We start from the raw sequence: 24581 nt of genomic DNA on the forward strand, positions 1-24581 counted from the left end.
AGTGTTTGATGGGGAACAGTGTAGAGGGAGCTTTACTCTGTATCTAACCCCGTGCCGTACCTGTCCTGGGAGTGTTTGATGGGGGACAGTGTAGAGGGAGCTTTACTCTATATCTAACCCCGTGCTGTATCTGTCCTGGGTGTGTTTGATGGGGACAGTGAAGAGGGAGCTTTACTCTGTATCTAACCCCGTGCTGTACCTATCCTGGGAGTGTTTGATGGGGACAGGGCAGAGGGGGGTTTTTACTCTGTATCTAACCCCATGTTGTACCTGTCCTGTGAGTGTTTGATGGGGGACAGTGTAGAGGGAGCTTTACTCTGTATCTAACCCCGTGCTGTACCTGTCCTGGGAGTGTTTGATGGGGACAGTGCAGAGGGAGCTTTACTCTGTATCTAACCCCGTGCTGTACCTGTCCTGGGAGTGTTTGATGGGGGACAGTGTAGAGGGAGCTTTACTCTGTATCTAACCCCGTGCTGTCCCTGTCCTGGGAGTGTTTGATCGGGACAGTGTAGAGGAAGCTTTACTCTGTATCTAACCCCGTGCTGTACCTGTCCTGGGAGTGTTAGATGGGGACAGTGTAGAGGGAGCTTTACTCTGTATCTAACCCCGTGCTGTACCTGTCCTGGGAGTGTTTGATGGGGACAGTGCAGAGGGAGCTTTACTCTGTATCTAACCCCGTGCTGTACCTGTCCTGGGAGTGTTTGATGGGGGACAGTGTAGAGGGAGCTTTACTCTGTATCTAACCCCGTGCTGTACCTGTCCTGGGTGTGTTTGATGGGGGACAGTGTAGAGGGAGCTTTACTCTGTATCTAACCCCGTGCTGTACCTGTCCTGGGAGTGTTAGATGGGGACAGTGTAGAGGGAGCTTTACTCTATATCTAACCCCGTGCTGTACCTGTCCTGGGAGTGTTTGATGGGGGACAGTGTAGAGGGAGCTTTACTCTGTATCTAACCCTGTGCTGTACCTGTCCTGGGAGTGTTTGATGGGGGACAGTGTAGAGGGAGCTTTACTCTGTATCTAACCCCGTGCTGTACCTGTCCTGGGAGTGTTTGATGGGGACAGTGTAGAGGGAGCAATCCTTCCCTCTCTCTCGGTCTTTCTCTTATGCTCTCTCTCTCTCTCTCCCCACTCACAGGTCTGCACCAGCCCCAGGAGCACCAGCCCCAGGAGCGCCCGATGGGCAAGGCGGAGCCCCTGGCGGGCAGCCTGGGGGACCCCCTCCACCGCCCCCTAACACAACCAGCAACCGGAGATTACAACAAACACAGGCCCAGGTGGAAGAGGTAAGACTCGTCCGCGGGACTGGCCCAGGGAGGGGGTGTAGGGGGCTGGAGGAGGTTACAGAGATAGGGAGGGGGTGTCGGGGCTGGAGGAGGTTACAGAGATAGGGAGGGGGTGTCGGGGGCTGGAGGAGGTTACAGAGATAGGGAGGGGTGTAGGGGGCTGGAGGAGGTTACAGAGATTGGGAGGGGTGTAGGGGGCTGGAGGGGGTTACAGAGATAGGGAGGGGGTGTAGGGGAGGGAGGAGGTTACAGAGATAGGGAGGGGGTGTAGGGAACTGGAGGGGGTTACAGAGATAGGGAGGGGGTGTAGGGGAGGGAGGAGGTTACAGAGATAGGGAGGGGGTGTCGGGGCTGGAGGAGGTTACAGAGATAGGGAGGGGGTGTCGGGGGCTGGAGGAGGTTACAGAGATAGGGAGGGGTGTAGGGGGCTGGAGGAGGTTACAGAGATTGGGAGGGGTGTAGGGGGCTGGAGGAGGTTACAGAGATAGGGAGGGGGTGTTGGGGCTGGAGGAGGTTACAGAGAAAGGGAGGGGTGAAGGGGCTGGAGGAGGTTACAGAGATAGGGAGGGTGTGTAGGAGATGGAGGAAGTTACACAGATAGGGAGGGGTGTAGGGTCTGGAGGAGGTTACAGAGATAGGGAGGGGGTGTGGGGGCTGGAGGAGGTTACAGAGATAGGGAGGGGTGTAGGGGCTGGAGGAGGTTACAGAGATAGGGAGGGGTGTAGGGGCTGGAGGAGGTTACAGAAATAGGGAAGGTGTGTAGGGGCTGGAGGAGGTTACAGAGATAGGGAGGGGTGTAGGGGCTGGAGGAGGTTACAGAGATAGGGAGGCGGTGTAGGGGCTGGAGGAGGTTACAGAGATAGGGAGGGGGTGTAGGGGCTGGAGGAGGTTACAGAGATAGGGAGGGGGTGTAGAGGCTGGAGGAGGTTACAGAGATAGGGAGGGATGTAGGGGCTGGAGGGGGTTACAGAGATAGGGAGGGGGTGTAGGGGAGGGAGGAGGTTACAGAGATAGGGAGGGGGTGTAGGGAACTGGAGGGGGTTACAGAGATAGGGAGGGGGTGTAGGGGAGGGAGGAGGTTACAGAGATAGGGAGGGGGTGTCGGGGCTGGAGGAGGTTACAGAGATAGGGAGGGGGTGTCGGGGGCTGGAGGAGGTTACAGAGATAGGGAGGGGTGTAGGGGGCTGGAGGAGGTTACAGAGATTGGGAGGGGTGTAGGGGGCTGGAGGAGGTTACAGAGATAGGGAGGGGGTGTTGGGGCTGGAGGAGGTTACAGAGATAGGGAGGGGTGAAGGGGCTGGAGGAGGTTACAGAGATAGGGAGGGTGTGTAGGAGGTGGAGGAAGTTACAGAGATAGGGAGGGGTGTAGGGTCTGGAGGAGGTTACAGAGATAGGGAGGGGGTGTGGGGGCTGGAGGAGGTTACAGAGATAGGGAGGGGTGTAGGGGCTGGAGGAGGTTACAGAGATAGGGAGGGGTGTAGGGGCTGGAGGAGGTTACAGAAATAGGGAAGGTGTGTAGGGGCTGGAGGAGGTTACAGAGATAGGGAGGGGTGTAGGGGCTGGAGGAGGTTACAGAGATAGGGAGGGGGTGTAGGGGGCTGGAGGAGGTTACAGAGATAGGGAGGCGGCGTAGGGGCTGGAGGAGGTTACAGAGATAGGGAGGGGGTGTAGGGGCTGGAGGAGGTTACAGAGATAGGGAGGGCGTGTAGAGGCTGGAGGAGGTTACAGAGATAGGGAGGGGTGTAGGGGCTGGAGGGGGTTACAGAGATAGGGAGGGGTGTAGGGGCTGGAGGAGGTTACAGAGATAGGGAGGGGGTGAAGGGGGCTGGAGGTGGTTACACAGATATTGAGGGGTGTAGGGTCTGGAGGAGGTTACAGAGATAGGGAGGGGGTGTTGGGGCTGGAGGTGGTTACAGAGATAGTGAGGGGTGTAGGGTCTGGAGGAGGTTACTGAGATAGGGAGGGGTGTTGGGGCTGGAGGAGGTTACAGTGATAGGGAGGGGGTGTAGGGGGCTGGAGGAGGTTACAGAGATAGGGAGGGGGTGTAGGGGCTGGAGGGGGTTACAGAGATAGGGAGGGGGTGTCGGGGCTCGAGGAGGTTACAGAGATAGGGAGGGGGTGTGGGGGATGGAGGAGGTTACAGAGATAGGGAGGGGTGTAGGAGCTGGAGGAGGTTACAGAGATAGGGAGGGGTGTAGGGGCTGGAGGAGGTTACAGAAATAGGGAGGGGTGTAGGGGCTGGAGGAGGTTACAGAGATAGGGAGGGGGTGTAGGGAACTGGAGGGGGTTACAGAGATAGGGAGGGGGTGTAGGGGAGGGAGGAGGTTACAGAGATAGGGAGGGGGTGTCGGGGCTGGAGGAGGTTACAGAGATAGGGAGGGGGTGTCGGGGGCTGGAGGAGGTTACAGAGATAGGGAGGGGTGTAGGGGGCTGGAGGAGGTTACAGAGATTGGGAGGGGTGTAGGGGGCTGGAGGAGGTTACAGAGATAGGGAGGGGGTGTTGGGGCTGGAGGAGGTTACAGAGATAGGGAGGGGTGAAGGGGCTGGAGGAGGTTACAGAGATAGGGAGGGTGTGTAGGAGATGGAGGAAGTTACAGAGATAGGGAGGGGTGTAGGGTCTGGAGGAGGTTACAGAGATAGGGAGGGGGTGTGGGGGCTGGAGGAGGTTACAGAGATAGGGAGGGGTGTAGGGGCTGGAGGAGGTTACAGAGATAGGGAGGGGTGTAGGGGCTGGAGGAGGTTACAGAAATAGGGAAGGTGTGTAGGGGCTGGAGGAGGTTACAGAGATAGGGAGGGGTGTAGGGGCTGGAGGAGGTTACAGAGATAGGGAGGCGGTGTAGGGGCTGGAGGAGGTTACAGAGATAGGGAGGGGGTGTAGGGGCTGGAGGAGGTTACAGAGATAGGGAGGGGGTGTAGAGGCTGGAGGAGGTTACAGAGATAGGGAGGGGTGTAGGGGCTGGAGGGGGTTACAGAGATAGGGAGGGGGTGTAGGGGAGGGAGGAGGTTACAGAGATAGGGAGGGGGTGTAGGGAACTGGAGGGGGTTACAGAGATAGGGAGGGGGTGTAGGGGAGGGAGGAGGTTACAGAGATAGGGAGGGGGTGTCGGGGCTGGAGGAGGTTACAGAGATAGGGAGGGGGTGTCGGGGGCTGGAGGAGGTTACAGAGATAGGGAGGGGTGTAGGGGGCTGGAGGAAGTTACAGAGATTGGGAGGGGTGTAGGGGGCTGGAGGAGGTTACAGAGATAGGGAGGGGGTGTTGGGGCTGGAGGAGGTTACAGAGATAGGGAGGGGTGAAGGGGCTGGAGGAGGTTACAGAGATAGGGAGGGTGTGTAGGAGATGGAGGAAGTTACAGAGATAGGGAGGGGTGTAGGGTCTGGAGGAGGTTACAGAGATAGGGAGGGGGTGTGGGGGCTGGAGGAGGTTACAGAGATAGGGAGGGGTGTAGGGGCTGGAGGAGGTTACAGAGATAGGGAGGGGTGTAGGGGCTGGAGGAGGTTACAGAAATAGGGAAGGTGTGTCGGGGCTGGAGGAGGTTACAGAGATAGGGAGGGGTGTAGGGGCTGGAGGAGGTTACAGAGATAGGGAGGCGGCGTAGGGGCTGGAGGAGGTTACAGAGATAGGGAGGGGGTGTAGGGGCTGGAGGAGGTTACAGAGATAGGGAGGGGGTGCAGAGGCTGGAGGAGGTTACAGAGATAGGGAGGGGTGTAGGGGCTGGAGGGGGTGACAGAGATAGGGAGGGGTGTAGGGGCTGGAGGAGGTTACAGAGATAGGGAGGGGGTGAAGGGGGCTGGAGGTGGTTACACAGATATTGAGGGGTGTAGGGTCTGGAGGAGGTTACAGAGATAGGGAGGGGGTGTTGGGGCTGGAGGTGGTTACAGAGATAGTGAGGGGTGTAGGGTCTGGAGGAGGTTACTGAGATAGGGAGGGGTGTAGGGGCTGGAGGAGGTTACAGAGATAGGGAGGGGGTGTAGGGGGATGGAGGAGGTTACAGAGATAGGGAGGGGGTGTAGGAGCTGGAGGAGGTTACAGAGATAGGGAGGTGTGCAGGGGCTGGAGGAGGTTACAGAAATAGGGAGGGATGTAGGGGCTGGAGGAGGTTACAGAGATAGGGAGGGGTGTAGGGGCTGGAGGAGGTTACAGAGATAGGGAGGGGTGTAGGGGCTGGAGGAGGTTACAGAAATAGGGAGGGGTGTAGGGGCTGGAGGAGGTTACAGAGATAGGGAGGGGTGTAGGGGCTGGAGGAGGTTACAGAGATAGGGAGGGGTGTAGGGGCTGGAGGAGGTTACAGAGATAGGGAGGGGTGTAGGGGCTGGAGGAGGTTACAGAAATAGGGAGGGGTGTAGGGGCTGGAGGAGGTTACAGAGATAGGGAGGGGTGTAGGGGCTGGAGGAGGTTACAGAGATAGGGAGGGTGTGTAGGGGCTGGAGGAGGTTACAGAGATAGGGAGGGGTGTGGGGGCTGGAGGAGGTTACAGAAATAGGGAGGGGTGTAGGGGCTGGAGGAGGTTACAGAGATAGGGAGGGGTGTAGGGGCTGGAGGAGGTTACAGAGATAGGGAGGGGTGTAGGGGCTGGAGGAGGTTACAGAGATAGGGAGGGGGTGTAGGGGAGGGAGGAGGTTACAGAGATAGGGAGGGATGTCGGGGCTGGAGGAGGTTACAGAGATAGGGAGGGGGTGTCGGGGGCTGGAGGAGGTTACAGAGATAGGGAGGGGTGTAGGGGGCTGGAGGAGGTTACAGAGATTGGGAGGGGTGTAGGGGGCTGGAGGAGGTTACAGAGATAGGGAGGGGGTGTTGGGGCTGGAGGAGGTTACAGAGATAGGGAGGGGTGAAGGGGCTGGAGGAGGTTACAGAGATAGGGAGGGTGTGTAGGAGATGGAGGAAGTTACAGAGATAGGGAGGGGTGTAGGGTCTGGAGGAGGTTACAGAGATAGGGAGGGGGTGTGGGGGCTGGAGGAGGTTACAGAGATAGGGAGGGGTGTAGGGGCTGGAGGAGGTTACAGAAATAGGGAAGGTGTGTAGGGGCTGGAGGAGGTTACAGAGATAGGGAGGGATGTAGGGGCTGGAGGAGGTTACAGAGATAGGGATGGGTGTAGAGGCTGGAGGAGGTTACAGAGATAGGGAGGGGGTGTAGGGGGCTAGAGGAGGTTACAGAGATAGGGAGGGGGTGTAGGGGCTGGAGGAGGTTACAGAGATAGGGAGGGGTGCAGGGGGCTGGAGGAGGTTACAGAGATAGGGAGGGGTGTAGGGGCTGGAGGAGGTTACAGAGATAGGGAGGGGGTGTAGGGGCTAGAGTAGGTTACAGAGATCGGGAGGGGGTGTAGGGGGCTGGAGGAGGTTACAGAGATAGGGAGGGGGTGTAGGGGCTGGAGGAGGTTACAGAGATAGGGAGGGGGTGTAGGGGGCTGGAGGAGGTTACAGAGATAGGGAGGGGTGTAGGGGCTGGAGGAGGTTACAGAGATAGGGAGGGGGTGTAGGGGGCTGGAGGAGGTTACAGAGATAGGGAGGGGGTGTAGGGGCTGGAGGAGGTTACAGAGATAGGGAGGGGGTGTAGGGGGCTGGAGGAGGTTACAGAGATAGGGAGGGGGTGTAGGGGCTGGAGGAGGTTACAGAGATAGGGAGGGGGTGTCGGGGCTGGAGGAGGTTACAGAGATAGGGAGGTGGTGTCAGGGGCTGGAGGAGGTTACAGAGATAGGGAGGGGGTGTGGGGGATGGAGGAGGTTACAGAGATAGGGAGGGATGTAGGGGGCTGGAGGAGATTACAGGGATAGGGAGGGGTGTAGGGGCTGGAGGAGGTTACAGAGATAGGGAGGGGTGTAGGGGCTGGAGGAGGTTACAGAGATAGGGAGGGGTGTAGGGGCTGGAGGAGGTTACAGAAATAGGGAGGGGTGTAGGGGCTGGAGGAGGTTACAGAGATAGGGAGGGGTGTAGGGGCTGGAGGAGGTTACAGAGATAGGGAGGGGTGTAGGGGCTGGAGGAGGTTACAGAGATAGGGAGGGGTGTAGGGGCTGGAGGAGGTTACAGAAATAGGGAGGGGTGTAGGGGCTGGATGAGGTTACAGAGATAGGGAGGGGTGTAGGGGCTGGAGGAGGTAACAGAGATAGGGAGGGGTGTCGGGGCTGGAGGAGGTTACAGAGATAGGGAGGGTGTGTAGGGGCTGGAGGAGGTAACAGAGATAGGGAGGGGTTGTAGGGACTGGAGGAGGTTACAGAGATAGGGAGGGGGTGCAGGGGCTGGAGGAGGTTACAGAGATAGTGAGGGGGTGCAGGGGCTGGAGGAGGTTACAGAGATCTGGAAGGGTATAGCGGGCTGGAGAAGATTGCAGAAATAGGGAGAGGTGTACGGGGCTGGAGTAGGTTACAGAAATAGGGAGAGGTGTAGGGGCTGGAGGAGGTTACAGAGATAGGGAGGGATGGAGGAGGTTACAGAGATAGGGAGGGGTGTAGGAGCTGGAGGAGGTTCCAGAGATAGGGAGGGGTGTAGAGGCTGGAGGAGGTTACAGAGATAGGGAGGGGGTGTAGGGGCTGGAGGAGGTCACAGAGATAGGGAGGGTGTGTAGGAGATGGAGGAAGTTACAGAGATAGGGAGGGGTGTAGGGGCTGGAGGAGGTTACAGAGATAGGGACGGTGTGTAGGAGATGGAGGAAGTTACAGAGATAGGGAGGGGTGTAGGGGCTGGAGGAGGTTACAGAGATAGGGAGGGTGTGTAGGAGATGGAGGAAGTTACAGAGATAGGGAGGGGTGTAGGGGCTGGAGGAGGTTACAGAAATAGGGAGGGGTGTAGGGGCTGGAGGAGGTTACAGAGATAGGGAGGGTGTGTAGGGGCTGGAGGCGGTTACAGAGATAGGGAGGGGTGTAGGGGCTGGAGGAGGTTACAGAGATAGGGAGGGGTGTAGGGGCTGGAGGAGGTTACAGAGATAGGGAGGGGTTGTAGGGACTGGAGGAGGTTACAGAGATAGGGAGGGGTTGCAGGGGCTGGAGAAGGTTACAGAAATAGGGAGAGGTGTAGGGGCTGGGGGAGGTTACAGAGATAGGGGGGCGGTGTAGGAGCTGGAGGAGGTTACAGAGATAGGGAGGGCTGTAGGGGCTGGAGGAGGTTACCGAGATAGGGAGGGATGTAGGGGTTGGAGGAGGTTACAGAGATAGGGAGGGGGTGTAGGGGCTGGAGGAGGTTACAGAGATAGGGAGGGGTGGAGGGGGCTGGAGGAGGTTACAGAGATAGGGAGGGGGTGTAGGGGGCTGAAGGAGGTTACAGAGATAGGGAGGGGTGTAGGGGGCTGGAGAAGGTTACAGAGATAGGGAGGGGCGTCGGGGCTGGATGATGTTTCAGAGATAGGGCCGCGTTTAGGGGTCTGGGAGACTTTACAGAGATTGGGAGGGGTGTAGCGGGCTGGAGGAGCTTACAGTGATAGGGAGGAGTATCGGGGATGGAGAAGGTTACAGAGATAGGGATGGATTGTATGGGCTGGAGGAGGTTACAGAGATAGGGAGGCGTGTAGGGGCTGGAGGAGGCTACAGAGATAGGGAGTGGTGTAGGGTGCTGGAGGAGGTTCCAGAGATTGGGAGGGGTGTCGGGGGCTGGAGGAGGTTACAGAGATAGGGAGGGGGGTGTAGGGGGCTGGAGGAGGTTACAGAGATAGGGAGGGTTGTAGGGGGCTGGAGGGGGTTACAGAGATTGGGAGGGGTGTAGGGGGCTGGAGGAGTTTACAGAGATAGGGAGGGGTGTAGGGAGCTGGAGGAGTTTACAGAGGTAGGGAGGGGCGTAGGTGCTGGAGGAGGCTACAGAGATAGGGAGGGGTTTCGGGGCTGGAGAAGGCTACAGAGATAGGGAGGGGTGTAGGGGCTGGAGGAGGTTACAGAGATAGGGAGGGGTGTAGGGGCTGGAGGAGGTTACAGAGATAGGGAGGGAATTAGGACTCAGAGACGGGGAGTTGTGTATTGGGATTGCAGAGGTTACAGAGATAGGGAGGGGTGTAGGTGGCTGGAGGAGGTTACAGAGATAGGGAGGGGTGTAGGGGCTGGAGGAGGTTACAGAGATAGGGAGGGGTGTCGGGGCTGGAGGAGGTTACAGAGATAGGGAGGGGTGTAGGGGGCTGGAGGAGGTTACAGAGATCGTGAGTGGTGTAGCGGGTTGGAGGAGGTCACAGAGATAGAGAGTGGTGTAGCGGGTTGGAGGAGGTTACAGAGACAGGGAGTGTGTGTAGGGGCTGGTGGATGTTGCCGAGATAAGGAGGAGTGTTGGGGCTGGAGGAGGTTGCAGAGATAGGGAGGGTGTGTAGGAGATGGAGGAAGTTACTGAGATAGGGAGGGATGTAGGGTGTTGGGGGAGGTTATATAGAGATAGGGAGTGGTTTAGGGGCTGGAGGAGGTTACAAAGATATGGAGGGGTGTAGGGGCTGGAGGAGGTTACAGGGATCGGAAGGGGTGTAGGGTTTGGAGGAGGTTACAGAGATAGGGAGGGGTGTAGGGTCTGGAGGAGGTTACAGAGATAGGGAGGGGTGTAGGGGCTGGAGGAGGTTACAGAGATAGGGAGGGGGTGTAGGGGCTGGAGGAGGTTACAGAGATAGGGAGGGGTGTAGGGGGCTGGAGGAGGTTACAGAGATAGGGAGGGAGTGTAGGGGCTGGAGGAGGTTACAGAGATAGGGAGGGGTGTGGGGGCTGGAGGAGGTTACAGAGATAGGGAGGGGTGTAGGGGGCTGGAGGAGGTTACAGAGATAGGGAGGGGTGTAGGGGGCTGGAGGAGGTTACAGAGATAGGGAGGGGTGTAGGGGCTGGAGGAGGTTACAGAGATAGCGAGGGGTGTAGGGGCTGGAGGAGGTTACAGAGATAGGGAGGGGTGTAGGGGGCTGGAGGAGGTTACAGAGATAGGGAGGGGTGTAGGGGCTGGAGGAGGTTACAGAGATAGGGAGGGGTGTAGGGCCTGGAGGAGGTTACAGAGATAGGGAGGGGTGTAGGGGGCTGGAGGAGGTTACAGAGATAGGGAGGGGTGTAGGGGCTGGAGGAGGTTACAGAGATAGCGAGGGGTGTAGGGGCTGGAGGAGGTTACAGAGATAGGGAGGGGTGTAGGGGGCTGGAGGAGGTTACAGAGATAGGGAGGGGTGTAGGGGGCTGGAGGAGGTTACAGAGATAGGGAGGGGTGTAGGGGCTGGAGGAGGTTAGAGAGATAGGGAGGGGGTGTAGGGGGCTGGAGGACGTTACAGAGATAGGGAGGGGTGTAGGGGCTGGAGGCGGTTACAGAGATAGGGAGGGGTGTAGGGGGCTGGAGGAGGTTACAGAGATCGGGAGGGGTGTAGGGGGCTGGAGGAGGTTCGAGAGAATTGGAGGGGTGTAGGGGCTGGAGGAGGTTACAGAGATAGGGAGGGGTGTAGGGGCTGGAGGAGGTTACAGAGATAGGGGGGCGGTGTAGGAGCTGGAGGAGATTACAGAGATAGGGAGGGGTGTAGGGACTGGAGGAGGTTACAGAGATAGGGAGGGGTGTAGGGTGCTGGAGGAAGTTACAGAGATAGGGAGGGGGTGTAGGGGGCTGAAGGAGGTTACAGAGATAGGGAGGGGTGTAGGGGGCTGGAGAAGGTTACAGAGATAGGGAGGGGCGTCGGGGCTGGATGATGTTTCAGAGATAGGGCCGCGTTTAGGGGTCTGGGAGACTTTACAGAGATTGGGAGGGGTGTAGCGGGCTGGAGGAGCTTACAGTGATAGGGAGGAGTATCGGGGATGGAGAAGGTTACAGAGATAGGGATGGATTGTATGGGCTGGAGGAGGTTACAGAGATAGGGAGGCGTGTAGGGGCTGGAGGAGGCTACAGAGATAGGGAGTGGTGTAGGGTGCTGGAGGAGGTTCCAGAGATTGGGAGGGGTGTAGGGGGCTGGAGGAGGTTACAGAGATAGGGAGGGGGGTGTAGGGGGCTGGAGGAGGTTACAGAGATAGGGAGGGTTGTAGGGGGCTGGAGGGGGTTACAGAGATTGGGAGGGGTGTAGGGGGCTGGAGGAGTTTACAGAGATAGGGAGGGGTGTAGGGGGCTGGAGGGGGTTACAGAGATTGGGAGGGGTGTAGGGAGCTGGAGGAGGTTACAGAGATAGGGAGGGGTGTAGGGGGCTGGAGGGGGTTACAGAGATTGGGAGGGGTGTAGGGAGCTGGAGGGGTTTACAGAGGTAGGGAGGGGCGTAGGTGCTGGAGGAGGCTACAGAGATAGGGAGGGGTTTCGGGGCTGGAGAAGGCTACAGAGATAGGGAGGGAATTAGGATCCAGAGGAGGTTACAGAGATAGGGAGGGAATTAGGACTCAGAGACGGGGAGTTGTGTATTGGGATTGCAGAGGTTACAGAGATAGGGAGGGGTGTAGGGGGCTGGAGGAGGTTACAGAGATAGGGAGGGGGTGTAGGGGGCTGGAGGAAGTTACAGAGATAGGGAGGGGGTGTAGGGGCTGGAGGAGGTTACAGAGATAGGGAGGGGTGTAGGGGGCTGGAGGAAGTTACAGAGATCGTGAGTGGTGTAGCGGGTTGGAGGAGGTTACAGAGACAGGGAGTGTGTGTAGGGGCTGGTGGATGTTGCCGAGATAAGGAGGAGTGTTGGGGCTGGAGGAGGTTGCAGAGATAGGGAGGGTGTGTAGGAGATGGAGGAAGTTACTGAGATAGGGAGGGATGTAGGGTGTTGGGGGAGGTTATATAGAGATAGGGAGGGGTGTAGGGGCTGGAGGAGGTTACACAGATAGGGAGGGGTGTAGGGGGATGGAGGAGGTTACAGAGATAGGGAGGGGTGTTGGGGCTAGAAGAGGTTACAGAGATAGGGAGGGGGTGTAGGGGGCTGGAGGAGGTTACAGAGATAGGGAGGGGTGTAGAGGGCTGGAGGAGGTTACAGAGATAGGGAGGGGTGTAGGGGGCTGGAGGAGGTGACAGAGATAAGGAGGGGTGTAAGTGCTGGAGGAGGTCACAGAGATAGGGAGGGAGTGTAGGGGCTGGAGGAGCTTACAGAGATAGGGTGGGAGTTTCGGGGCTGGAGGAGGTTACCGTGATAGGTCGGGAATTAGGAATAGGAGGAGGTTACTGAGATGGGGAGTTGTGTAGTGGGATTTCAGAGGTTACAGAGATAGGGAGAGGGTGTAGGGCCTGGAGGAGGTTACAGAGATAGGGAGGGGTGTAGGAGGTTACAGAGATAGGGAGGGGTGTAGAGGCTGGAGGAGGTTACAGAGATAGGGAGTGGATATAGGAGCTGAGTGAGGTTTTCAGAGATAGGGAGGTTTTTAGGGGCTGGTGGAGTTAACAGAGATAGAGAGGGTTGTCGTGGCTGGAGGTGGTTATGGATGGGCTGAAAGACGTTACAGAGATCGAGAGGTGAATTAGGGGCTGGACAAGGTTGCAGAGATAGGACAGGGGTGCAGGGGTCTGGAGGTGGTTTCAGAGATATGTCGGGCAATACAGCAGGATATAGATAGGCTGGAAAATTGGGCGGAGAGGTGGCAGATGGAGTTTAATCCGGATAAATGCGAAGTGATGCATTTTGGAAGAAATAATGTAGGGAGGAGTTATACAATAAATGGCAGAGTCATCAGGAGTATAGAAACACAGAGGGACCTGGGTGTGCAAGTCCACAAATCCTTGAAGGTGGCAACACAGGTGGAGAAGGTGGTGAAGAAGGCATATGGTATGCTTGCCTTTATAGGACGGGGTATAGAGTATAAAAGCTGGAGTCTGATGTTGCAGATGTATAGAACGCTGGTTAGGCCACATTTGGAGTACTGCGTCCAGTTCTGGTCGCCGCACTACCAGAAGGACGTGGAGGCGTTAGAGAGAGTGCAGAGAAGGTTTACCAGGATGTTGCCTGGTATGGAGGGTCTTAGCTATGAGGAGAGATTGGGTAAACTGGGGTTGTTCTCCCTGGAAAGACGGAGAATGAGGGGAGATCTAAAAGAGGTGTACAAGATTATGAAGGGGATAGATAGGGTGAACAGTGGGAAGCTTTTTCCCAGGTCGGAGGTGACGATCACGAGGGGTCACGGGCTCAAGCTGAGAGGGGCGAAGTATAACTCAGACATCAGAGGGACGTTTTTTACACAGAGGGTGGTGGGGGCCTGGAATGCGCTGCCAAGTAGGGTGGTGGAGGCAGGCACGCTGACATCGTTTAAGACTTACCTGGATAGTCACATGAGCAGCCTGGGAATGGAGGGATACAAACGATTGGTCTGGTTGGACCAAGGAGCGGCACAGGCTTGGAGGGCCGCAGGGCCTGTTTCCTGTGCTGTACTGTTCTTTGTTCTTTTGTTCTATATGGAGGGACTGTAGAGGATGGAGGAGGTTACAGAGATAGGGAGGGGTTTAGGGACTGGAGGAGGTTACAGAGATAGGGAGGGGGTGTAGGGAGCTGGAGGAGGTTACAGAGATAGGGAGGGGGTGTAGGGGGTTGGAGGAGGTTACAGAGATAGGGAGGGGGTGTAGGGGCTGGAGGACGTTACAGAGATAGGGAGGGGGTGTAGGTGCTGGAGGAGGTTACAGAGATAGGGAGGGGGTGGAGGAGTTTACAGAGATAGGGAGGGTGTGTAGGGGCTAGAGGAGGTTACAGAGATAGGGAGGGGTGTTGGGGCTGGAGGAGGTTACAGAGATAGGGAGGGACTGTAGAGGATGGAGGAGGTTACAGAGATAGGGAGGGGTGCAGGGGCTGGAGGAGGTTACAGAGATAGGGAGTGGGTGTAGGGGGCTGGAGGAGGTTACAGAGATAGGGAGTGGGTATGGGGGGCTGGAGGAGGTTACAGAGATAGGGAGGGGGTGTAGGGGCTAGAGGAGGTTACAGAGATAGGGAGGGACTGTAGAGGATAGAACATAGAACATAGAACATAGAACATTACAGCGCAGAACAGGCCCTTCGGCCCACGATGTTGCACCGACCAGTTAAAAAAAAAACTGTGACCCTCCAACCTAAACCAATTTCTTTTCGTCCATGAACCTATCTACGGATCTCTTAAACGCCCCCAAACTAGGCGCATTTACTACTGATGCTGGCAGGGCATTCCAATCCCTCACCACCCTCTGGGTAAAGAACCTACCCCTGACATCGGTTCTATAACTACCCCCCCTCAATTTAAAGCCATGCCCCCTCGTGCTGGATTTCTCCATCAGAGGAAAAAGGCTATCACTATCCACCCTATCTAAACCTCTAATCATCTTATATGTTTCAATAAGATCCCCTCTTAGCCGCCGCCTTTCCAGCGAAAACAATCCCAAATCCCTCAGCCTCTCCTCATAGGATCTCCCCTCCATACCAGGCAACATCCTGGTAAACCTCCTCTGCACCCTCTCCAAAGCCTCCACATCCTTCCTGTAATGTGGGGACCAGAACTGCACACAGTACTCCAAGTGCGGCCGCACCAGAGTTGTGTACAGTTGCAACATAACGCTACGACTCCTAAATTCAATCCCCCTACCAATAAACGCCAAGACACCATATGCCTTCTTAACAACCTTATCTACTTGATTCCCAACTTTCAGGGATCTATGCACACATACACCTAGATCCCTCTGCTCCTCCACACTATTCAAAGTCCTCCCGTTAGCCCTATACTCAACACATCTGTTATTCCTACCAAAGTGAATTACCTCACACTTCTCCGCATTAAACTCCATCCGCCACCTCTCGGCCCAACTTTGCAACCTGTCTAAGTCTTCCTGCAAACTACGACACCCTTCCTCACTGTCTACCACACCACCGACTTTGGTGTCATCAGCAAATTTGCTAATCCACCCAACTATACCCTCATCCAGATCATTAATAAATATTACAAACAGCAGTGGCCCCAAAACAGATCCCTGAGGTACACCACTTGTAACCGCACTCCATGATGAATATTTACTATCAACCACCACCCTCTGTTTCCTATCCGCTAGCCAATTCCTGATCCAATTTCCTAGATCACCCCCAATCCCATACATCTGCATTTTCTGCAGAAGCCTACCATGGTGAACCTTATCAAACGCCTTACTAAAATCCATATATACCACGTCCACTGCCTTGCCCCCATCCACCTCCTTGGTCACTTTCTCAAAAAACTCAATAAGGTTAGTAAGGCACGACCTACCTGCCACAAAACCATGCTGACTATCACCTATCAATTCATTACTCTCCAAATAACTATAAATCCTATCCCTTATAATTTTTTCCAACATCTTGCCGACAACAGAAGTGAGACTCACCGGTCTATAATTCCCGGGGAAGTCTCTGTTCCCCTTCTTAAACAATGGGACAACATTCGCTAACCTCCAATCTTCTGGTACTATACCAGAGGCCAACGACGACCTGAAGATCAGAGCCAGAGGCTCTGCAATCACTTCTCTTGCCTCCCAGAGAATCCTTGGATAAATCCCATCCGGACCAGGGGATTTATCTATTTTCAGACCCTCCAGAATATCCTGCACATCCTCCTTATCAACTGTAATACTGTCTATTCTACTCCCTTGCAACCCAGTGTCCTCCTCAGCTATATTCATGTCCCCTTGCGTGAACACCGAAGAGAAATATTGGTTCAATGCTTCACCAATCTCCTCCGGTTCCACACATAACTTCCCTCTGCCATCTATAACTGGCCCTAAACTTGCCCTAACCAACCTTCTGTTCTTGACATACCTATAGAACGCCTTAGGATTCTCTTTAACCCTATCCGCCAAAGTCTTCTCATGTCCCCTTTTAGCCCTTCTAAGCTCGCTCTTCAACTCCCTCTTAGCCAATCTAAAGCTTTCTAGTGCACTACCCGAGTGCTCACGTCTCATCCGAACATAAGCCTCCTTTTTCTTTTTAACCAACAAAGAAACTTTTTTGGTGCACCACGGTTCCCTAGCCCTACCAATTCCTCCTTGCCTGACAGGGACATACCTATCACAGACTCGCAGTAGCTGCTCCTTGAAAAAACTCCACATGTCGGACGTTCCCAGTCCCTGTAATCTCCTAGTCCAACCTATGTTTCCTAATTCTCTCCTAATAGCCTCATAATTACCCTTCCCCCAGCTAAAACCACTGGCCCGAGGTTCATGCCTATCCCTTTCCATCACTAAGGTGAACGTAACCGAATTGTGGTCACTATCACCAAAATGCACACCAACTTCCAAGTCTAGCACCTGGTCTGGCTCATTTCCCAGCACCAGATCCAATATAGCCTCACCTCTAGTTGGCCTGTCTACATACTGAGTCAAAAAACCTTCCTGCACGCTTTGAACAAAAACTGACCCCTCTAACGAGCTAGAGCTATAACAATTCCAGTCAATATTAGTCAAGTTAAAATCCCCCATAACAATTGCCCTATTACTTTCACTCCTAAGCAGGATTGACTCCGCAATCCTTTCCTCAACCTCTCTAGAACTTTTAGGAGGTCTATAAAAGACTCCCAACAGGGTGACCTCTCCTCTCCTATTTCTAATCTCCGCCCATACTACCTCAACAGATAAGTCCTCATCAAACCTCCTCTCTGACACTGTGATACAATCTCTGACCAATAATGCTACCCCTCCCCCTCTTCTACCTCCTTCCCTACTTCGACTAAAACATTTGAACCCCGGGACCTGCAGCATCCATTCCTGCCCCTGCTCTATCAATGTCTCTGAAATAGCCACAACATCGAAGTCCCAGGTACTGATCCACGCTGCAAGTTCACCCACTTTATTGCGAATACTCCTGGCATTGAAGTATACACATTTCAAACCCTGCTCCACCCCACCTCTGCAATGCCGTGCATTGCAGTCCCCATCCATGCATCCCTCACTTTCAGCCCCACTACTCAGGATCCCTCCCCCCCCCGAATCAGTTTAAACCTCCCTGCATGGCCTTAGCAAATTTACCCCCCAGGATATTGGTCCCCTTCTGATTAAGGTGTAGACCATCCTTCTCATAGAGGTCACACCTTCCCCAGTACGAGCCCCAATTGCTTAAGTACCTGAACCCCTCCCTCCTGCACCATCCCCTCAGCCATGAATTCAAACCTTCCCTCTCCCTATTCCTCTCTAAACTATCCCGTGGATGGAGGAGGTTACAGAGATAGGGAGGGGGTGTAGGGTGTTGGAGGAGGTTACAGAGATAGGGAGGGGGTGTAGGGGCTGGAGGACGTTACAGAGATAGGGAGGGGGTGTAGGTGCTGGAGGAGGTTACAGAGATAGGGAGGGGGTGTAGGGGGTTGGAGGAGGTTACAGAGATAGGGAGGGGGTGTAGGGGCTGGAGGAGGTTACAGAGATAGGGAGGGGTGTAGGGGGCTAGAGGAGGTTACAGAGATAGGGAGGGGATGGTGGGGGTTACAGAGATAGGGAGGGGGTGGAGGAGTTTACAGAGATAGGGAGGGGTGTAGGGGCTGGAGGAGGTTACAGAGATAGGGAGGGGGTGTTGGGGCTGGAGGAGGTTACAGAGATAGAGAGGGACTGTAGAGGATGGAGGAGGTTACAGAGATAGGGAGGGGGTGTAGGGGGCTGGAGGAGGTTACAGAGATAGGGAGGGGGTGTAGGTGCTGGAGGAGGTTACAGAGATAGGGAGGGGTGTAGGGGACTGGAGGAGGTTACAGAGATAGGGAGGGGTGTAGGGGCTGGAGGAGGTTACAGAGATAGGGAGGGGTGTAGGGGGCTGGAGGGGGTTACAGAGATAGGGAGGGGTGTTGGGGGCTGGAGGGGGTTACAGAGATAGGGAGGGGTGTAGGGGCTGGAGGAGGTTACAGAGATAGGGAGGGGTGTAGGGGGCTGGAGGAGGTTACAGAGATAGGGAGGGGTGTAGGGGGCTGGAGGAGGTTACAGAGATAGGGAGGGGTGTAGGGGCTGGAGGAGGTTACAGAGATAGGGAGGGGTGTAGGGGGCTGGAGGAGGTTAGAGATAGGGAGGGGTGTAGGGGGCTGGAGGAGGTTACAGAGATAGGGAGGGGGTGTAGGGGCTAGAGGAGGTTACAGAGATAGGGAGGGGTGTAGGGGCTGGAGGAGGTTACAGAGATAGGGAGGGGTGTTGGGGCTGGAGGAGGTTACAGAGATAGGGAGGGGTGTAGGGGACTGGAGGAGGTTACAGAGATAGGGAGGGGTGTAGGGGCTGGAGGAGGTTACAGAGATAGGGAGGGGGTGTAGGGGCTGGAGGAGGTTACAGAGATAGGGAGGGGGTGGAGGGGGTTACAGAGATAGGGAGGGGGTGTAGGGGGCTGGAGGAGGTTACAGAAATAGGGAGGGGGTGTAGGGGGCTGGAGGAGGTTACAGAGATAGGGAGGGGGTGTAGGGGGCTGGAGGAGGTTACGGGGATAGGGAGGGGGTGTAGGGGCTAGAGGAGGTTACAGAGATAGGGAGGGGTGTAGGGGGCTGGAGGAGGTTACTGAGATAGGGAGGGGTGTTGGGGCTGGAGGAGGTTACAGAGATAGGGAGGGGTGTAGGGGACTGGAGGAGGTTACAGAGATAGGGAGGGGGTGTAGGGGCTGGAGGAGGTTACGGGGATAGGGAGGGGGTGTAGGGGCTAGAGGAGGTTACAGAGATAGGGAGGGGTGTAGGGGGCTGGAGGAGGTTACAGAGATAGGGAGGGACTGTAGAGGATGGAGGAGGTTACAGAGATAGGGAGGGGGTGTAGGGGCTGGAGGAGGTTACAGAGATAGGGAGGGGGTGTAGGGGCTGGAGGAGGTTACAGAGATAGGGAGGGGGTGTTGGGGCTCGAGGAGGTTACAGAGATAGGGAGGGGGTGTAGGTGCTGGAGGAGGTTACAGAGATAGGGAGGGGTGTAGGGGGCTGGAGGGGGTTACAGAGATAGGGAGGGGGTATAGGGGGCTGGAGGAGGTTACAGAGATAGGGAGGGGTGTAGGGGCTGGAGGAGGTTACAGAGATAGGGAGCGGGTGTAGAGGATGGAGGAGGTTACAGAGATAGGGAGGGGGTGTAGGGGGCTGGAGGAGGTTACAGCGATAGGGAGGGGTGTAGGGGCTGGAGGAGGTTACAGAGATAGGGAGGGGGTGTAGGGGCTGGAGGAGGTTACGGGGATAGGGAGGGGGTGTAGGGGCTAGAGGAGGTTACAGAGATAGGGAGGGGTGTAGGGGGCTGGAGGAGGTTACAGAGATAGGGAGGGACTGTAGAGGATGGAGGAGGTTACAGAGATAGGGAGGGGGTGTAGGGGCTGGAGGAGGTTACAGAGATAGGGAGGGGGTGTAGGGGCTGGAGGAGGTTACAGAGATAGGGAGGGGGTGTTGGGGCTCGAGGAGGTTACAGAGATAGGGAGGGGGTGTAGGTGCTGGAGGAGGTTACAGAGATAGGGAGGGGTGTAGGGGGCTGGAGGGGGTTACAGAGATAGGGAGGGGGTATAGGGGGCTGGAGGAGGTTACAGAGATAGGGAGGGGTGTAGGGGCTGGAGGAGGTTACAGAGATAGGGAGCGGGTGTAGAGGATGGAGGAGGTTACAGAGATAGGGAGGGGGTGTAGGGGGCTGGAGGAGGTTACAGCGATAGGGAGGGGTGTAGGGGCTGGAGGAGGTTACAGAGATAGGGAGGGGTGTAGGGAGCTGGGGGAGGTTACAGCGATAGGGAGGGGTGTAGGGGCTGGAGGAGGTTACAGAGATAGGGAGGGGTGTAGGGGCTGGAGGAGGTTACAGAGATAGGGAGGGGTGTCGGGGCTGGAGGAGGTTACAGAGATAGGGAGGGGGTGTAGGGGCTGGAGGAGGTTACAGAGATAGGGAGGGGGTGTAGGGGCTGGAGGAGGTTACAGAGATAGGGAGGGGTGTAGGGGGCTGGAGGAGGTTACAGAGATAGGGAGGGGGTGTAGGGGGCTGGAGGAGGTTACAGAGATAGGGAGGGGGTGTAGGGGCTGGAGGAGGTTACAGAGATAGGGAGGGGGTGTAGGGGCTGGAGGAGGTTACAGAGATAGGGAGGGGGTGTAGGGGCTGGAGGAGGTTACAGAGATAGGGAGGGGGTGTAGGGGGCTGGAGGAGGTTACAGAGATAGGGAGGGGTGTAGGGGCTAGAGGAGGTTACAGAGATAGGGAGGGGGTGTAGGGGCTGGAGGAGGTTACAGAGATAGGGAGGGGGTGTAGGGGCTGGAGGAGGTTACAGAGATAGGGAGGGGGTGTTGGGGCTGGAGGAGGTTACAGAGATAGGGAGGGGGTGTTGGGGCTGGAGGAGGTTACAGAGATAGGGAGGGGGTGGAGGGGGTTACAGAGATAGGGAGGGGGTGTAGGGGCTAGAGGAGGTTACAGAGATAGGGAGGGGGTGTAGGGGCTGGAGGGGGTTACAGAGATAGGGAGGGGGTGTAGGGGCTGGAGGGGGTTACAGAGATAGGGAGGGGTGTAGGGGCTGGAGGAGGTTACAGAGATAGGGAGGGGTGTTGGGGCTGGAGGAGGTTACAGAGATAGGGAGGGGTGTAGGGGGCTGGAGGAGGTTACAGAGATAGGGAGGGGATGTAGGGAGCTGGAGGAGGTTACAGAGATAGGGAGGGGTGTAGGGGGCTGGAGGAGGTTCCAGAGATAGGGAAGGAGTGTAGGGGCTGGAGGAGGTTACAGAGATAGGGAGGGGTGTAGGGGGCTGGAGGGGGTTACAGAGATAGGGAAGGAGTGTAGGGGCTGGAGGAGGTTACAGAGATAGGGAGGGGTGTAGGGGGCTGGAGGAGGTTACAGAGATAGGGAGGTGTGTAGAGGCTGGAGGAGGTTACAGAGATAGGGAGGGGTGTAGGGGCTGGAGGAGGTTACAGAGATAGGGAGGGGTGTAGGGGCTGGAGGGGGTTACAGAGATAGGGAGGGAGTGTAGGGGGCTGGAGGAGGTTACAGAGATAGGGAGGGGTGTAGGGGGCTGGAGGAGGTTACAGAAATAGGGAGGGGTGTAGGGGCTGGAGGAGGTTACAGAGATAGGGAGGGGTGTAGGGGGCTGGAGGAGGTTACAGAGATAGGGAGGGATGTAGGGGGTTGGAGGAGGTTACAGAGATAGGGAGGGGTGTAGGGGCTGGAGGAGGTTACAGAGATAGGGAGGGGTGTAGGGGCTGGAGGAGGTTACAGAAATAGGGAGGGGTGTAGGGGCTGGAGGAGGTTACAGAGATAGGGAGGGGTGTAGGGGCTGGAGGAGGTTACAGAGATAGGGAGGGGTGTAGGGGGCTGGAGGAGGTTACAGAGATAAGGAGGGGGTGTAGGGGCTGGAGGAGGTTACTGAGATAGGGAGGGGTGTAGGGGCTGGAGGAGGTTACAGAAATAGGGAGGGGTGTAGGGGCTGGAGGAGGTTACAGAGATAGGGAGGGGTGTAGGGCCTGGAGGAGGTAACAGAGATAGGGAGGGGTGTAGGGGGCTGGAGGAGATTACAGAGATAGTGAGGGGGTGTAGGGGCTGGAGGAGGTTACAGAGATAGGGAGGCGGTGTAGGGGCTGGAGGAGGTTACAGAGATAGGGAGGCGGTGTAGGGGCTGGAGGAGGTTACAGAGATAGGGAGGGGTGTAGGGGCTGGAGGAGGTTACAGGGATGGGGAGGGGTGTAGGAGTTGGAGGCGGTTTCAGAGATAGGGAGCGGTATAGGGGGCTGGAGGAGGTCACAGAGATAGTGAGGGGGTGTAGGGGCTGGAGGAGGTTACAGTGATAGGGAGGGAATTAGGACTAGGAGGAGGTTACTGAGATGGGGAGTTGTGTAGTGGGATTTCAGAGGTTACAGAGATAGGGAGAGGGTGTCGGGGCTGGAGGAGGTTACAGAGATAGGGAGGGGGTGTAGGGGGCTGGAGGAGGTTACAGATATAGGGAGGGGGTGTGGGGGCTGGAGGAGGTGACAGAGATAGGGAGGGGTGTAGGGGCTGGAGGAGGTTCCAGAGATAGGGAGGGGGTGTAGGGGCTGGAGGAGGTTACAGAGATAGGGAGGGGGTGTCGGGGCTGGAGGAGGTTACAGAGATAGGGAGGGGTGTAGGGGGCTGGAGGAGGTTACAGAGATAGGGAGGGGTGTAGGGGCTGGAGGAGGTTCCAGTGATAGGGAGGGAATTAGGAATAGGAGGAGGTTACTGAGATGGGGAGTTGTGTATTGGTATTTCAGAGGTTACAGAGATAGGGAGGAGGTGTAGGGGCTGGAGGAGGTTACAGAGATAGGGAGGGGTGTAGGGGGCTGGAGGAGGTTACAGAGATAGGGAGGGGTGTAGGGGGCTGGAGGAGGTTACTGAAATAGGGAGGGGTGTAGGGGCTGGAGGAGGTTACAGAGATAGGGAGGGGTGTAGGGGCTGGAGGAGGTTACAGAGATAGGGAGGGGTGTAGAGGCTGGAGGAGGTTACAGAGACAGGGAGGGGTGTAGGGGGCTGGAGGAGGTTACAGAGATAGGGAGGGGTGTAGGGGGCTGGAGGAGGTTACAGAAATAGGGAGGGGTGTAGGGGCTGGAGGAGGTTACAGAGATAGGGAGGGGTGTAGGGGCTGGAGGAGGTTACAGAGATAGGAAGGGGTGTAGGGGCTGGAGGGGGTTACAGAGATAGGGAGGGGTGTAGGGGCTGGAGGAGGTTACAGAGATAGGGAGGGGTGTAGGGGCTGGAGGAGGTTACAGAGATAGGGAGGGGTGTAGGGGGCTGCTGGAGATTACTGAGCTATGGAGGGGTGTAAGGGCTTAAGGAGGTTTCAGCGATAGGGAGGGGCGTTAAGGTTGGGGGTGATTACGCAGATAGGGAGGGATGTCGGTGCTGGAGGAGGTTACAGAGATAGGGAGGGATGTCGGGGCTGGAGGAGGGTACAGAGATAGGGAGGGTTGTCAGGGCTGGAGGAGGTTACAGAGATAGAGAGGGGGTGTAGGGGCTGGAGAATATTACAGAGAGAGGGGTGTTCCTGGCTGGAGGATGTTGCAGAGATAGGGAGTCGTCTTGGGGCTGGAGGAGGTGACAGAGATAGGGAGGGGTGTAGGGGCTGGAGAAGGTTACAGAGATAGGGAGGGGTGTAGGGGCTGGAGAAGGTTACAGAGAAAGGGAGGGGTGTAGGGGCTGGAGAAGGTTATAGAGATCGGGAGGGGTGTAGGGGGCTGGAGGAGGTTACAGAGATAGGGAGGGGGTAGGGGCTGGAGGAGGTTACAGAAATAGGGAGGGGTGTAGGGGCTGGAGGAGGTTACAGAGATAGGGAGGGGGTGTAGGGGCTGGAGGAGGTTACAGAGATAGGGAGGGGGTGTAGGGGCTGGAGGGGGTTACAGAGATAGGGAGGGGGTGTAGGGGCTGGAGGGGGTTACAGAGATAGGGAGGGGTGTAGGGGGCTGGAGGAGGTTACAGAGATAGGGAAGGAGTGTAGGGGCTGGAGGAGGTTACAGAGATAGGGAGGGGTGTAGGGGGTTGGAGGGGGTTACAGAGATAGGGAAGGAGTGTAGGGGCTGGAGGAGGTTACAGAGATAGGGAGGGGTGTAGGGGGCTGGAGGAGGTTACAGAGATAGGGAGGTGTGTAGAGGCTGGAGGAGGTTACAGAGATAGGGAGGGGTGTAGGGGCTGGAGGAGGTTACAGAGATAGGGAGGGGTGTAGGGGCTGGAGGGGGTTACAGAGATAGGGAGGGAGTGTAGGGGGCTGGAGGAGGTTACAGAGATAGGGAGGGGTGTAGGGGGCTGGAGGAGGTTACAGAAATAGGGAGGGGTGTAGGGGCTGGAGGAGGTTACAGAGATAGGGAGGGGTGTAGGGGGCTGGAGGAGGTTACAGAGATAGGGAGGGATGTAGGGGGTTGGAGGAGGTTACAGAGATAGGGAGGGGTGTAGGGGCTGGAGGAGGTTACAGAGATAGGGAGGGATGTCGGGGCTGGAGGAGGGTACAGAGATAGGGAGGGTTGTCAGGGCTGGAGGAGGTTACAGAGATAGAGAGGGGGTGTAGGGGGCTGGAGGAGGTTACAGAGATAGGGAGGGGGTGTAGGGGCTGGAGGAGGTTACAGAGATAGGGAGGGGGTGTAGGGGCTGGAGGAGGTTACAGAGATAGGGAGGGGGTGTAGGGGGCTGGAGGAGGTTACAGAGATAGGGAGGGGTGTAGGGGCTAGAGGAGGTTACAGAGATAGGGAGGGGGTGTAGGGGCTGGAGGAGGTTACAGAGATAGGGAGGGGGTGTAGGGGCTGGAGGAGGTTACAGAGATAGGGAGGGGGTGTTGGGGCTGGAGGAGGTTACAGAGATAGGGAGGGGGTGTTGGGGCTGGAGGAGGTTACAGAGATAGGGAGGGGGTGGAGGGGGTTACAGAGATAGGGAGGGGGTGTAGGGGCTAGAGGAGGTTACAGAGATAGGGAGGGGGTGTAGGGGCTGGAGGGGGTTACAGAGATAGGGAGGGGGTGTAGGGGCTGGAGGGGGTTACAGAGATAGGGAGGGGTGTAGGGGCTGGAGGAGGTTACAGAGATAGGGAGGGGTGTTGGGGCTGGAGGAGGTTACAGAGATAGGGAGGGGTGTAGGGG

At 56.7% G+C, this 24581-nt stretch overlaps 1 protein-coding gene across 1 annotated transcript in view; it reads left to right on the top strand.

The window, feature by feature from the left end:
* Positions 1–1136: 1136 nt before the first annotated feature.
* LOC144489815 (synaptobrevin-like) overlaps positions 1137–24581 on the top strand; it is a gene marked incomplete at its 5' end in the record, with an annotated part of 38845 nt that continues 15400 nt past the window's right edge. Inside the window, one exon of the mRNA XM_078207663.1 lies at positions 1137–1284. Within this exon, the coding sequence (XP_078063789.1) occupies positions 1137–1284 (148 nt within the window). The remainder of the gene's footprint in view (positions 1285–24581) is intronic.

The sequence above is a fragment of the Mustelus asterias genome, unplaced genomic scaffold (assembly GCF_964213995.1).
Source record: "Mustelus asterias unplaced genomic scaffold, sMusAst1.hap1.1 HAP1_SCAFFOLD_2572, whole genome shotgun sequence".
NCBI lineage: Eukaryota > Metazoa > Chordata > Chondrichthyes > Carcharhiniformes > Triakidae > Mustelus > Mustelus asterias.